The sequence below is a fragment of the Lynx canadensis genome, chromosome C1 (assembly GCF_007474595.2).
Source record: "Lynx canadensis isolate LIC74 chromosome C1, mLynCan4.pri.v2, whole genome shotgun sequence".
Taxonomy (NCBI): domain Eukaryota; kingdom Metazoa; phylum Chordata; class Mammalia; order Carnivora; family Felidae; genus Lynx; species Lynx canadensis.
This window is the reverse complement of record NC_044310.1, coordinates 113215829-113232267: the sequence shown is the minus strand read 5'-3', so window position 1 is coordinate 113232267 and position 16439 is coordinate 113215829. Positions and strand designations below refer to the sequence as shown.

General features: G+C 40.0%; 1 protein-coding gene across 2 annotated transcripts in view; it reads left to right on the top strand.

The window, feature by feature from the left end:
• Positions 1-16053, top strand: part of CNTNAP5 (contactin associated protein family member 5) — a 798355-nt gene extending 782302 nt beyond the window's left edge. The window contains exons 23-25 of one of the 2 annotated variants that reach the window (XM_030326880.1): positions 10083-10301; positions 12387-12458; positions 15027-16053. In XM_030326880.1, coding sequence (XP_030182740.1) covers positions 10083-10301; positions 12387-12458; positions 15027-15223 — 488 coding nt within the window. In that variant the 3' untranslated portion in view covers positions 15224-16053. Of the gene's footprint in view, positions 1-10082; positions 10302-12386; positions 12459-15026 lie in introns of those variants that run through there. The other variant, XM_030326879.1, reaches the window with a different exon arrangement.
• The last annotated feature ends 386 nt before the right edge of the window (positions 16054-16439 follow it).

Here is a 16439-nt window from a genome sequence, read left to right as displayed (position 1 = left end):
CTCTTGATCTTGGAGTTGTGAGTTCAAGCCCCACTTTGGGCATAGAGATTACTTAATAAATGGTTGCATATGAATATATGTATATGTATATATGTGTGTATGTGCAAATATATGTATATATATATTATGGTTTCATATAAGTGTGTGTGTGTGTGTGTATGTTGTGTGTATAGATATAGACAGATATAACTTGGCTTCCACAGATTGGTTTGTATGTATGCAACTAACAGTATTGGTTGCCTACCCACCACTCACTCTGACTTCTTTCCCACTTCCTAAAAAAAATTCCAGTTTTATTCAAGCTTTCATATTCCCTCATGACGTCATGTGCTCCTGGAAGTTTTCCTCCTTTTGCAACCCCAGAGGATGCCTCCTAACTGATCTGAAGCAGTGGTTTTCAAAGTTCGGTCCAGGGGTCACTGGGAGTGGGGTTTGGGGGATCCTGGGACCATTTCAGGGAATCCACAACATTGAAACAATCCTCATTTTCGTACTAGATGTTACTGTCTTTGTTATGTTCCTTTACACATGTAGAAAGGTGTTTTTCAGGGGCTACAAGATGTGTGATGACACCTCCACTCAGACAGCAAGGAGAATGTGTGCTGTGAGTTCTTGTTTTAAAGTTTCCTCAGCTTTCATTTTGAATACAGTGGATATGGATGGATATAAGACGGATAGAGATATCCAAAAATCTCCTCAGAATTTTTAAGAGTGGAAATGGGTCTTGAGACCAAAACCAAGTCTTAAGAACTTATGGTCCAAGCAAATGACTATGGTCCATTTTCATTGCCAGAAATTTGAGTAGGCATGAACACATGACACAATCTGGCCAATTAGAGGAATTCTGCAGGGTAGCTGAGTAGCTGATGTGTTTCTGAGAAAGGATGCTTCATTCTTAAAAAGAAAAACAGCAAGAAGCAGCCTTTTCTTCCTTCCTTTCTCCCTTCCTTCCTTCCCTCCCTCCTTCCTTCTCTTTTTCTTTCTTTCTTTTTCTTTCTTCCTTCTGTCCTTCCTTCTCTTCTTTCTTTCTTTCTTTCTTTCTTCTTCTTGATGTTGTTGGATCTGGATATGTCTGATGACCTTGGAGCTCAGCCACCTTGCTCCAGCTAGAAGTTGAGACAGCAATAGAGGGGGGGGCTTACCTTGCCTCTAAACACCTTGTTATTTGACATAATTACTCCCTGCGCTATTTAAATCTATAAACAACAAAAAAAGAAATAGCCATCAAAGCACTGAAGTTGCTCAGGATGGCTTTTACTTTTCTGGATGCTTGTAACTCCACAATTAGCATTTCCATATCAGAGTAGAATATATTTCTATAGGTTATTTTGGGACCCTGTTAAAAGACTTTCTGTTATGACAGGCAGGACCCCAGTTTTGCTCATTTCCTTTAACAGAATAAACAATATAGATATAAATTAATACACATAAGTTTGGTTCTGACCCCACATCAAATAATCAGTACCCGAGGAGGAAATATTCTTGTTTCTTTGAATCCCAAAGAATGGATTTATACATCAGCTTATCCCAGTCTTAAAGTCAGAAAAGTGAGTTTTCTAAGAAAAACCAGCACAATCGGCATTGGGGGTATGATGTCTAGAATTTTTAAATTTTGTTATGTTGCTGAGGTTTTACGGAAGTCACCATTCTATATCCATAGAGGTGCCTTTGCATAATGCACATAACTAAACAAATCAATTTAGAAATGAAGAATATAGTTCAGCTACTAATTCAGTTCAAATAATAAATTTTTATTTTATTATTTTTTTAATGTTGATTTACTCTGAGAGAGAGACAGAGCATGAGCAGGGGAGGGCAGAGAGAGAGGGAGACACAGAATCTGAAGCAGGCTCTGGGCTCCGAGCTGTCTGCACAGAGCTGACACGGGGCTGACACGGGCTGACATGGGGCTTGAACTCACAAACCGCAAGATCATGACCTAAGCCAAAGTCAGATGCTCAACCTACTGAACCACCCAGGTACCCCAAATAATAAATTTTTAAATGGTAGAACTTTGGGGGTGCCTGGGTGGCTGACTTTGGCTCAGGTCATGATCTGACTTTTTGTGGGTTCGAGCCCTGCGTTGGGCTCTGTGCTGACAACTTTGAGCCTGGAGCCTGCTTCAGATTCTGTGTCTTCCTCTCTCTCTGTTCCTCCCCTGCTCATTCTCTGTCTCTGTCAAAAATAAATAAACGTCAATTTTTTTTAAATGATACAACTTTTGTTTATTGAACTGACCTTGTTATATTTTAGTCTTTTTGTATCATTAGCATATGTTTTTATGTATGTATGTATGTAATTTTATTTAAAGAGTCATGGGAGATCTTTATGGGACAAACCCTTTGCAATGCAGACTCGTTCAATCACCCAAAATATTCATTTAGCGATTTCTATGTCAAATACTATATCAGAAAATAGGTAGCTAATAGTAAACGAGTAAGTACTGTTTCTTCATAAAACTGGGTCTGGAGTGGTGCATAAAAGGTAAACCAATAATCACACATGCATAAACACACCCATACAATTGCAAAGTTTGAGAAATGAGTTAGAAGGGAAGTCATCTGGTTTCAGTGCTGGGGAATTAGAGAGGGAGAAGAGGGCATGTGTTCCTTGGTAAGGTGTCTAAGGAAGTCCACTGATGAAGGGACTTTCAGGCTGAGACAAGAAAAGGAGGCTGTCATGCAGTATTTGGGACATGCTTCCTCGGCCACGTGAAAAGCAAATTCACAGGCCCTGCCTCTTAAAGCCTGCGGGGTCATTATGAACAGGACAGACCCTGTGACGGACAGCAGCCAATCTTACACGGCCATTCTGACTCCATACAAATAGTAGTACATTTATAAAGCTCCAGGTAACAATGTGCTGAAATAATAGGGGCAATTCCATGTGCACTCCTGGCAGAGATGTACGGAATGTAAATGAACTTGGCCTGCCTCATCAAAGAGAGTTCCACATAACGTGTCCTGAGTGTGAATGTAAAAGGCAAGAACTATATGCTGATCAATGGCCAGAGTGATGCAGTTTGAAATGTATGTAAATATCGATGATGAGGCTGCATTACTGCTCATAGTAGGAAACATACATTTTTTTTTTTCATTCATTAATGCCTTTTAGTGTTTACTAAACACACACTCTATGTGTTGGGCACCGTGTCTGGGTCTGGTTAATGAGGGTGGAAATCTGTAAAAGACAAGTCTCCTGAAAGTAAGAAGCTTCCAATATTGTTGGGGGACAGACTTATAAACATGATCACGAAATAAATAAATGTCATAGAAGGTAAGCAAAATACCTGTCCCTGGCTCCTGTCTATCTTTCTAACTATCTTTTGCTTTATTTTAAGGCAGAGTTGACTTGAGTTTTCTGTGTTTTAAATGTGATGGACTTTCTCATTGTAGGCCTTATATAGGCTTTGTGTCTGTAACACTCTGCCCACCCACTCATGTGTGGTTATTGTCTATTCATCACTTAAGCCTTGATTTAAATACATTTATTCTAAGCTATCTTTCCTAAATCAGTGTTTCTCAAAGAGTAGTACGTGAACCCTCCGTATCACAAGTGTCTAAGAATGTACTTTAAAAATGAAAATTCTTGGGTATCTCCACACCAGACCGACCTACGGAATGATTAGAGATCTAGAAAAAAGGCATTTTCGTGCATTTCACTGGAAATTCTTTTGCACCTTCGGTTTTCTCACCACTGTCCTAGATTGTGTCCAGGATCTTTTCTGTGCCCCCATAGCCACAATGATCTTCCCCTACCATTAAGTCTTACGGCCTGAAACCATAGGTTGTCTGATAACTTAATCCTCCAAAATGACTGAAAACTCAGAGATAAGGAAATGTCTGCTTACTAGCAGTTGTGAAATCCACGGTCTCACACAGAGCATGGTTGCCAGAGGTGGCCCATAAATAGATGGATGTTTTACAGTGATGAAGCAGATGTTACCCGGTAGTTAAGGGACAGAAAGGCCTTCTAGGCAGAGTGTATGCCTGTTCAGGCAAGACAAAGTGGTTCAGGTTGTGTGCAGCACAGATGGGGCTGGGTGGGGTGTAAGTTAGCTCATGAATGGCTATAAGGCACGCTACAGAGGGGGGTTTCTCTTCATGTTATCAACAGTCAATACCTACAGGTGTTATGTATGATGAAGTAGGGGGCAAAAAAAGGAGGATAAGGTCCAAGAGACCTAGGTCTGAGGCCATGGACTGGTTAATTTTCTTAGGACTTGTCCTTGATCTTATGTCTTAGTTTGCATAACTGGTAATTGAATAGAACTATCTCCCCCTTTCTCAGTTCACAAGGATGAATATTTACACAGAATATACAAAGGAACATACCATGGAAAACATAAAAGCATTAAGTAAATGTCAAGTTGTTTTTTTGTTTTTGTTTTTGTTTTTGTTTTTAAATACAGTTTAACATTCCACTTTAAGGATTAAAAGCTTTATCTGAGGGATACAGTTCTTGGCCTTGGAATAGTCACGGTAGTTAAATTTTCAGGCTACTTCTCTCTTGCCTGAAAGCCACAAAGGACTCTGGAGGCAAAAACTTTTCACTTGTATACTGTTCATACCTTCCATTAACATCAGCTTTCTTTATTTATATTTTATATTGGTACAACATTTTACTCTTCTAAGCCCAGGTTAGATGGGTCTGCATGGCTTGTACTTTGACACTTTAGGATTCAAAAGTCATAATGGCTTTTGACATATAGCAAATGTCATGTTACATCCTAGAGCCATGTCTATTTTTAGCAAATGGCTGATCTTTTTCTTCTTCTCTTCTTCTTCTTCTTCTTCTTCTTCTTCTTCTTCTCCTCCTTTCTTTTTTAATATCCAGAATAAACTTCCTACATAAAATTAGCCTGGATTGGCTCAACCATGATCTTAGTGTCAAATAATTTTGACCATGTGAAGTGTTGTGCTTTCTGTGGCTAGAAGAAGCCACTTGCTTTAATAGAGGGGAGTAACTTTGATTTGAAGAGATGAGTGTTTCTAAATTACTGTAGAAAGTCCAGTTTAAAAACGCTTGAAGAAGTTAGTCTATAATAATTTAACCAATCAAGTCATTCAGAGTTTTGGTACAACATGCATTCAGTTTGTCTGTGTGAAGTGGAAATTTAATGCAAAGACTTTACAGCAAACACATCAACATTTACATCTTCGTTCTCTCATAAAAAATGCAGTTTATTTGAGCATGCTGAGGGCCATTGAATCTAGGCAAAGGAGTCTGGAATGGATGAGTAGTAGGAAGAATAAAGATAATAATTAATAATAGCATTAATAACAGTAACAATAAATGCATTTAAGGGCACTGAACTAAGAATCAGACTTTTTATATTTATTTCCAGCACAATCCACGTGCCGAGTACTCCTTGTCACTGTTTTACAGTGGACAGAATTAAAGCTCAGAGATAAGAAACACAAGTCGTATGTGCAAGTGCACAATCCACCAACAGGCACATCTCATTTCCAATCTGTGCTTTATTTCAACACACCATGCTGCTTCTACCTCAGTATTTGAGGGCAGTGGGGATAGACTGTAATGAGAATCAGAAACCATATTTCAATGATGTTCGAAGCGTGCTGAGAGGGAGAAACTAAGTCAATTTCAAACAAGACGTTCTGTAGGTTTTTTCTTTGTAAAATACCTGCGGTTCCTTCAGGTGGTGGTATGTAGTATAAGGAGACACCATGTCATTCTCCTTGAGTGGATGGCACTCTTAAGTGGGAGCAGAAAATTGTGAAAAGAGTGAGAAAGAGAACAGCAGCATTCTTCACTGGTGGGACCTTTGTATTCTTGTTCTGTCATTTCGGAGGAGCCACATTCATGGTTGAGTTCGTCTTCTGTTTTTCATTCTGTAGCCCACACATGCTCTAGTTCCTTATGATTCTAATGCAACTGTAACTTAAAAATAATAAAATGAATTATGAAACGCATTATGTATTTAATATAACACGGAGTTCAGCAAATTCTAACGAGCAAATTCAATCAAAATGACTTGTGTTTTCCTTAGTTTTTGCAACTTATTTCTTCTTAATAATGTAAAAAATATCTTTTTCTACCCAGGATATGTTTGGGGAGTTTTGGGGGAGGCAGCATAGCTTAGATAAAGAATTTGGCATTTCAAATGGAAATCCAAAGCACAATACACCTCATACCATTCAGAATGTCAAAAATTAAAAAAGGCAAGTAGCAAGAATTGGCGAGGATGTGGCGAAAGGGGACCCTCATGAACTGTTGGTGGGAATGTAATTTGGTGCAACCAATGTGGAAAACAGTTAAGGAGGTTCCTCAAAAAATTAAAAAAATAAAACTACTGTATGATCCAGTAATTGCCCTGCTGAGTATTTACCCAAAGAACACAAAAATGCTAATTCAAAAGATATATGCACCCCAGTGTTTATTGCAACATTATTTATAATAACCAAGTTATGGAAGCAACCCAGATGTTCATGGACAGATGAATGGGTAAAGAAGATGTGGTGTATACAATAGAATATTACTCAACCATAAAAAGAATGAGATCTTGCCGTTTCCAACAAGGTGGATGGACTTAGAGGGTATTCTGCTAAGCGAAATAAGTCAGAGAAAGACAACATGTGACTTTACTTACATATGGAATCTAAAAAACACAAAACTAATGAAAAGACAAAAAAAAATCAGACTCATAAATACAGAAAACAAATTGGTAGTTGCCAGAGAGGAGGGGGTGGGGGGATGGATGAAATAGGTGAAGGGAATCAAGAGGTACAAAATCTCATTTGTCAAATAGTCATGGTGAATAACAGTACAGCATAGGGAATGCAGTCAATTATATGGAAATAGCATATGGTGACAGATGGTTCCTGCACTTATGGTGAGTATTTTGTAATGTGTGTAATTGTCATCACTATGTCATATACCTGAAATTATTATACTATTGTACGTCAACTAATTTTAAGCTACAAATAAAAGGAAATGACAACACAGGAAGTTCGTACTGTTGTCTCCATTTTCTGGTTGGAGAAACTAAATCTCAGAAAGGTTAACTTACCCAAAGATCTGCAGAAAGTGGTGTTGCTGGAACTCAAACCAGCAGGGGGAGGTTAACTGAGTGGGAAGAGTTAAAAAAATATATAGTTTGGCATTTCAAGTTATAACCTCAACTTTGGTGGGGCCTCAACTTTGCCACACAATCGTTTTTATATCTTTTAACTTTTTGGTGTGTCAGTTTCTTCACCTGTAAATTTTGGAAGAGAGTAACAAATATCTGGAAGAAACTTTGAGGGGAAAAGAAATAATACTTTACAAAGAATTATTGCATAGTTACATAATAGGTACTTAATACATGGTGAATATCGAGTCCTTGTGGCTTTTGAGGTTTTTTTGTTTTTGTTTTTGTTTTTCTTTGGGTTGTTTGTTTGTTTGTTTGTTTTAGCAAATGATTATTCCTTACTGCATATTACTTAACAAGGTTATAAGAAGGAAAAATAATCCTAACTTATTTTTCTGTCTCCATATATGTAAAGATATGAGAAATCGTTATATCAGGCCTCACACTGGGAGTATTTTCTCCTATAAGTGATTCTTGTCCCTTTCATTTCTTTTCATAAGCATCCCCAGGTTTCCATCTTTATTATCCATCTAGAATAAATGCACTTTCCTCGACATAAGACTTTGTCCGAAACATCTCTTCCTAAGGAGAGAATGTCATTTTCTGGCATTATCCCCAATCTCTCCACATGCTGATTCTTGTACCTGGAGCATGTATTCCTAGCAGTCACTATAGTGATGTCCTCTAAAGACCTTGGGCCTGATATAAGCTTCTTTCTAACTGGGTTCTGGAAATGAGATCTGGCACTTTTGACTTAGACCCTTAAGACAGAGTGACATTGACATGTCACTTTCAGCTGCTTTGAAATCCTTCCTACAAGGCAGAAAATTCATGCCAGTTTATGCTTTTCTGCTCTTGTCTTCTGCCTCTTTCGCTAAATGCTCTGATCTCTAATTGAACCCCTTGATAACTTCCACTCAGTAGTGAATGTGCATTTGGAATTATAGCTGCGTAGATCGCATTCTAGTGACATTTGGGCAGGAGCAACTGGTCTTCATTAGAGAAAGCTTTTTGGCCTGGGAGACTATTAAATAACAATGTTTAAAAAGTCTCTTCTGAGACAAAGTCTTTTAAAGCCCGTATTATTAAGAAATAAACATACATATGATCCTTTAATGAGTGACAAATACATACAGCTACTATAGGATTTTTTTTTGGAATATATAGGATATTTATTGGAATCTTTGGAAATCAGCAGTTTCCTCCCCTGCCCCAATGTTCTGTTACATTCACAGAAGTGTCACTTCACATCGCTATTGAATTTTCATTATCATTGCCTGGACAATTCTCATGAAATCTCCGACATACAGGGGTAGGAAGAATGGCCCACGGAGATACCCAAGCCCTAATCCTCAGAACCTGTGAATGTGTTAGGTTAAGTGGCAAAGAGGAAGTAAGGTTGCAAATGAAATTAATGTTGCTAATCACCTAGCTTAAAATAGGGAGATTATTCTGGAGCATTTGGGTGAGCCCACTGCAATCACAGGGGTCCTTAAAGTGAAAGAAGAAGGCAACAGAAGCGAATTAGAAGCAGATGTAGCTGTGGAGGAAAGACGTGCACCATACCTGGCTTTGAAGATGGGGGGAAGGACAATAATCTAAGGACTGGGTGTCTCAGAGGGGATAGGAAAAGACGACAGATTACCCCCCTAGAACCTCTGTAAGAACTGCAGCCTTGCAGGCACCTTGATTTTAGCCTGGCAAGATCCATGTCAGACTTGTACAGAATTATAAGACAACCAATTGGTGTTATGTTAGGTTGTTTAATTTCAACTGTCTAGGTTTGTGGTAATTTGTTTTAGTGGCTACATAAAATTAATATGCATGGTTTCTTTCCTTTTTTTGGTAAGAAGGGAGGGACGATAGACTGGTGAGGTATACATGGGTGTCGAAGGTGGAGAATATAAGGGGAAAACTGGAAAAGGTATTGTTAAGGGATATTAATTTCTCTTTTTCTTCCATATTCTCATCACATCTCTTTCTGCATGCTGCCCAAAAAATTCTCACCTGGAGATACATGGAGGCACTCTTTGACCATACATGGATTTGAAATAGATTTAATCTCCAATGGGTAGAGAGGGAAGCACCTGCCCTCTTCCAGAAAATAAACCGAGTATCATAATAAAATAATGATTTGAATCATCTAGGTAGGGTTAAACTATTGCACCTTAAATAGAAGAAACAGCTCATGTGTATTGTAGTTGTATGTAATTGTATCATAGCAATTTGTTTAAATGATCTTAGCTAGAAGAGAGAAAGTGGCTGAGTATCTTACTACAAATCTTGAAGAGAATAAGGCATTTGATCTTGCTGTGAATCAATGATTGCTTCTTCACCTTTCACAAAGAGTCAAAGATACTTTGGAAGACTGCTGTCAGAAAATCCGTGCTTCCCAATCAGTACCATGAACAGAACTAAGCAGGTGAAAATCTCGAATCTGGTCAGTTTATACAGACCGCTTAAAACACTGAACATGAGAAACTTCTGGAAGTGCCACTTTGACTTCTATTCCCTCTACCACTTTTCATTTTTTTTTTTCCCTTGTGACACTTTTGAGTGTGATGTTGTAATGAGCATTGTAGTGTGCTTGAACTAATCCCCGGCATCCATAGATTAATGGTGATGAGGATAATGAAATAAATTTTATAAAACACTCTAAAGTGTAGAACAGATTTATTAAGTCTTTGTCACAGTGCATAAAATACACGAATGAGACTTTGGAAGTTTGAAATATTATCTCAAAGCAAAGATGGCCCTAACAGTTTCCTATGAGAGGTGGTTGATATATCGATGATAATCATGGGGATAAGGTTTGGGAAGAGGAGACAAAGAAAGACCTGGAATGGTTTCCCTTAATACAAAGAATTACAAGGCAATTTCTGGAATATTAGACATTATTTAAAGAAGTTATGAGGCATAGTTTGAAAAAGAGAACACACACACACACACACACACACACACACACACCAGCTTGTCTCCCATCTTGCAGAGCATCTTGGATCGGATTCTGAAGTCGCCAAAGCAAACATCATGGGTTTTGTTGGATGCCTGTCTTCAGTCCAATACAACCAGGTAGCACCCCTGAAGGCAGCCCTGCGTCACGCCACCATCGCACCTGTGACTGTCCAAGGGACCCTGACAGAATCCAGCTGTGGCTCTGTGGTGGATGCGGATGTGAATGCAGTGACCACAGTGGACTCTTCATCAGGTACAGTGCAACTGCCCTCCTTTGATAGTGCTACTTTTTTTTTAAAGGAATGAAAAATATTTTTAATGTTTATTTTTGACAGAGAGAGAGAGAGAGAGAGAGAGAGAGAAACGGAGAGACAGAGCACAAGTGGGGGAGGGTCAGAGAGACAGAAAACGAAGCAGGCTCCAGACTCTGAACTGTCAGCACAGAGCCCAATGCGGGGCTTGAACCCATGAACCGTGAGATCATGACCTGAGCCAAAGTCGGGCACTCAACAGACTGAGCCACCCAGGCGCCCCCTGATAGTACTACTTTTGATATCTTCAAGAATTTTCTAGGTTAAAGGGTAGTATTACTCAAGTCCTGATTTTATATGATCACAGGTAGTTAAGAATTATGACTGATTTCTCATGGTTGAACTTTATATATATTGAATATAATCCCACTTTTAATATGATGAGTAGTTAGAACTACATGCATATTTGTGCATATACGTGTGTATATATATATATACACACACACACTATGTATATATACACATATGTATATATACACACTATGTGTGTGTGTGTGTGTGTTTGTGTGTGCGTGTATATATACACTACAGTTTAAATGACTACCACCTACCACTCTGAGGATTGAAGAGTTTAGGGTCAGAGAGGCAGATTTGTTGTTGAACTAATATAATTCATGTGATGTAATCAGCCTTCCTTAACAATAGGAAAGTCCCACAGCAGTATCATCCATATATCTTCTCTCACTTTACCACTCCCTAAAACACCTCTTCTGTCTTTCCTTAGTCACCATCATCATGGGGAACTTAAAGCATCCCTGGGATTTGTTTTAATTTAATCAAGTGTGGTAATGAGTTGCCAAATTAGTTATTAATTATGAACAAAGAAAGCAGGTTGAGTTTTGCTGTTGCCCACTCGTCACCAAGCTTGGTGTCTTCCTGGCAGCAGTGAGGCATAATGGAAAGAAGCACAATGTGATAGGTGGCTAGCCTTGATTTGAATTCTGAATCTGCCATGGATGAACTATAGAACTCCAGACAAGTTACTAAATGACTATGATCTAATCTCCTTATCTGTGAAATGGGAAAAAATAATACTCATGTTGTAGGCATTTCCTAAGGATGCAGTGATAATGATGACAGCTGTTATAGGTCTGAAAATGTCACATGCACCATATGCATACATATCGGTACCATTATCCCCTTTTAATACATTTGCTGATTTGTTATTTAAAAAATGTTTTCTGGGGATGCCTGGGTAGCTCAGTCGGTTAAGTGTCCAATTCTTATTTTCAGCTCAGGTCATGATCTCACAGTTTGTGAAATCGAACCCCACATCAGGCTGTGCTGACAGCATGCAACCTGATTGGGATTCTCTATCTCCCTCTCTCTGCCCCTCCCCCACTCATTCATTCTCTCTCTCAAAATAAATAACATTTTTAAAAATTGCTTGCTTTCCAGCTCAATGTCACCAGGCCAACAAGTGGCAGAGTAAGATTCAAACCCAGATCTACGTGCCTTCAAACTTGATTGATGTTCGTTTTTCTTTTACTATATATGTAAACATGCATATAGTGAAATCCCCCTCCCTGACAGTGAGGGTTCCGTGGAGGTGTTAATCCTCCAGCACCCTTGTCTTTTCTGTCAATGGGCCCAGAATCCTTACGCAGCTAAAGAAATCTCTGAAGCAGACAGAATATGCATGCTTGAAGTAAGAGGCCATTGTCATGAATAGCGATGGTCCAGCAAAGCAGAGAGGGATATCAAGGTTAATCTGGGAGGTAAACTGTAGGCAAACGCAGATATGGGTGGGTTCCACCATCTTCTGTTTTAGCCCCTACAGCTGACGTAGAAGCCAATAGTCACGGAGCTATGGGGTGGAAGTTGTGTACCTCGGATGCTTTTTTGTGTGTATGTTTGTTTGGGTTCCTAAAAAAAAACAAAACAAACAAAAAAAAAAAACTGCAAGCTCGCAACTGTTTGAGAGCACTTGGTCTAACACACAGATGTGTCTTCTCAAGTCCGTATTGTTGACCGCCTTCCAGGACTCTGAGTGAGGAATGAAGTGCCATGTGTTTTACTCCTTGCAGATCCCTTTGGGAAGACAGATGAGCGGGAACCGCTCACCAATGCAGTTCGAAGTGACTCGGCCGTCATTGGAGGTAAATCATTCCTTGTTGCTGAAAGCAGAGAGGACATAAATGATTCTGTGCTTGGGAGAGATTTATTTGATTCCTTCCTTAATTATGGCCATCTAGCATCCAGAGCCCCGCATGATCTGTGAGACTGGGAGGGAGCCTTTTCAAGAATAGTCATGGGTGCTGTTTGATCAAAGGCACCCTCTTCCCCCAGCATCTACAGTCCCATGGATGCATCCTGCTCCCGATCCATCAGGCAGCCGACTACTGAGTCAACAGCTGGGACATTTACTTAGTGACAGGCAGTGTGCACCCTGTTCATCTCATGCAGTTGTCAGTTTTCCTAAAGCACAAACACTGCACACCAATAAAACATATGGGAAGAAGCCATGTTGGGGCAGACAGATGGGTGAAAGCCCCAGACCTGTCAGCTTTCTCCAGCAAGTGATTTGGGTAGGATCTAATGAGCAGGGTGAAGCCCACAGGACTGGAGTTTCAAATCCAGCAGCACATATGGTTACAGATACAGATCTTGTCTACTCTGCTGTGAGCTTCCCTCTCCCTCCCTCCTCCCCAGCCTTTCCATTTTCTCCCTGCCTGTTGGTCTCACCCCTTTTTATCCTGCCTCAGCCTGGCTGCATCCTCCAGTGGCTTGTTTCTTTCCGCCTTGGCCTTGCAACACAGAACGATCCCCAAACCTTGTTTAATGTTAGACACTTGTGAGAGACTAAATTCGTTGTCATCCAGGAGCCATAGCCCTAGCCGGTGCCCCCATCGCTGCCTTCTGGCAGGCCAGATGAACTGATCCACACCAGATGGAGTTCTGTTAAAAGTCGGCACTATCCATTCATTTAACTTCTATTTAATGAGCCTCAGCTATGGGTCAAGCCCTGTGCTAAGTATAGGGATACGTGGATGCTTCCCTCAAAGAACTCACAGCCTGGTGCGAGAGGGGACTGGTAAGCAGAAAACAAGGGACTAGCGAGTAGTGTTTTGAGGGAGGATGTACAAATGGCTGTGGAAGCACAGAGGTGCCCCATTACAATGCGACTGTGAGGAACGGACACTGTGACCTTTCCTCCTTAAGGAAGTTCTTAAAATGTCTGACCTGAATTTCTGCTTCAGGGAAGAGAGTCCAATTTGATTTTTGTTTGGCATCAAGAAAGAATGTATTGTCTGTTTCTCTTCCAACAATTTCTCATTTGACATGTGGAGAAGAGACTTTTGTGACTGCTGACATTTCCCACCCAGCTATATGCTTCCGTGAGTCTCTAAGAGCAGGAAAGGCATCTTAGCCCCTTGGGAAAATCCCTCTAACAGTCTGTGTAAAAAAAGTAGAAATTAGTTCTGTATTTCATCTCATAAAGCTGCAGCCCGTTCTTGGGAGTCCCTCACTGCCACCCAGTTTATTCATAGGTTTGTTAACTTACGTGGCTTTACTCTGCCTGATTCTAAAATAGTCAGGGAAAATGCTGTATAAGGGTTTAGGAATATATTTTTTTAAAGTAAGCAATCTTAATGATGGCCCCAGCTCTGATACAAATCGGTAGAAGATGTGCACTCAATATTTTTAACTCTCAAATATCCATGCTTATGTAAATCACGGCGTAGGATGTCCAAAACTAATGTTCTAAAATAAACACATTTTGTCACTCTCCATTCTACTCAGAAAGAGAAACAAAACAGCAGAATACACACTTTCTTGGGAATAAGCTTATATGTGAATGTCATACATACTTCTCAAATATTTGAATGTTGGAAAACCTACATTCATGTATAGATGCATTCTCCCGTTTAAAAGTCACCAGATTCTACATTTTCACCCTCTTTTTGCTGACTTTGCTCTTTGCATCCCGAGAGGCTTCCTGGCAAAGGGTAGGGACGAGACCTTCGAGTCAGCGAGGGCAACTTGCCGAGTAGATGCAGTAAAATCACATGCAATGAGAGCAGGCGGGAACCTGATGTAATTGGAAGAGGTCTGCCATTTCAGCTCACTCGGCGTCTCTGGAAAACAGAACATACCATCTCTGCACCGGCCCATGCCTAGCAGAGCACGGAGCAGTGGAGGAGTGCCCTGTATGTTTGGGAAGCGTCCCATTACACAGCAAATCATTTTTAGCAAAGCAAACATACACCCTAAAGGAATTTACATCAGGAGAGGGTGTATTGAGGTGTGTGATGCTTCAGGATGGTTCTCTAGGGTGCTGAAGTAGTTCTAAAATATTTAGTTGCAAGGGGACAAAGAAATTACAAGCGATTACAAATGGCACATGTGCTAATTAAAAGATTCTGTTGCATCTTTAGGCCTAAATCAGGTCTTGAAGAAATAACTAAGAAATCCTTGGCCAGGATGAGTCCATATTTATATGATGGCATTCTCTGATTTAGAATGGCTTTCTTTCTGGCTTCTTAGAAACTGAAGACTGAAGGCATTTCAGCTGGTCTTCATTTCTGGGCAAGAATGTGTTGTTCCTTGTTGGGTTAGTTTTGTTTCGTTCTACTGAGTGCCTTGCCTGCCTCGACTGAATCATCTCTTCCGAGTAGATGATCCATGATGATTTCCTTCTCTCTTTCTTTCCTCTTTCTCAACAGGAGTGATAGCAGTGGTGATATTCATCATCTTCTCTATCATCGGCATCATGACCCGCTTCCTTTACCAGCATAAGCAGTCACACCGCACTAACCAGATGAAGGAGAAGGAATACCCAGAAAATTTGGACAGCTCCTTTAGAAATGACATTGACTTGCAAAACACAGTGAGCGAGTGTAAGCGGGAATATTTCATCTGAGAAACTGCAGGGTCACCTAATATTCTTTGGGTTGTTGTTAAATTTTTTCTCCTTTCTCCTATCTTTTCATTTTGGTCATCCTCCTTTTCTCATTTGTCTGCCAATTATGTTTGGCACACCCCTGTATCAACCACAGCATCTATCCTCTTGACCCAGCCCAGAAGACCAGGCAGCTATGGCCACTGCCTTCCTTTCTGACAAAGTTATGGTGGTGATAGTGACCACTCAACAGACTGACTTTAAACAAAGAAGAGACACATGGGTGTACATGTGCATATTTAGTTCTATATTTCCAGTTTCTAAGTAAGATGCACTCTTTAGTTTCACAGCCGTCCAGTCTTGCATTAAGCCTCAGGCTTATGTTGAACCTGAGCTCTGTGACTTAGGCATATGACAGTCACCCTTGACATCCTCCCCCATCTCAAGTTCATTCCTACCAAGGAACTCAGGGTAGAGAAAGAAGACGCTAAAAACCTGGTTTGCTTCAGTGGCACTTTCAAAGGATTAAGAGAGGTTTGTTTTGTGTTGCTTTTCCTTACCACAGGACGCCCATTGCCCTAACCCATCACCCTTTTTCACTTTGACTCTTCTCCCCTGAGTATTTCAAATATAAAATTCCTTATAGTAGTGAGCCATTCCTTTGCTCCTTTCATGCCACTCTCTCCTGGGGCCGACACTTTAGAACAGCACACAATAGCATAAACCTAGGGGAAGCATGGAAAATAGTATCTTGAAACTAGGAGGTAAAAAGGAAAGCTGCTAGGAAGTAGATGTTCTATAACTTCAAAAATGCCTCTTCCAATTTTGTAAGAAATGTTAGCTAGGTTATTCCTGGGATTATTATACTAAGGTATATATATATATATATATATATATATATAAAAATATATATATAAGTTGCTGCAACATAAAGAAATTCAAATAAAGGTCTAAAATAGTACCTGGTTCCATGAAGAGCTTTAAAAATAAAAATGAAAACAAAAAATTTAAAAAAAACCAAAACTGCACGAAAGAAGAGAAATATCAAGCAGGATTCTTCCCTTCTATCTACTCGCCAACGATCTAGTGACTAAAGTGAATGAATGCAGGTGTCATGTTTTCTAACAGACACAATGACCCACCTCTGTCCATAGAGACATTCTCTGGGAGGTTCAGGGCGTACTGACTGGGGCATTATGGTTTCCCTGGTGAACCCTCACTGCTTAGTTTGAGAGGC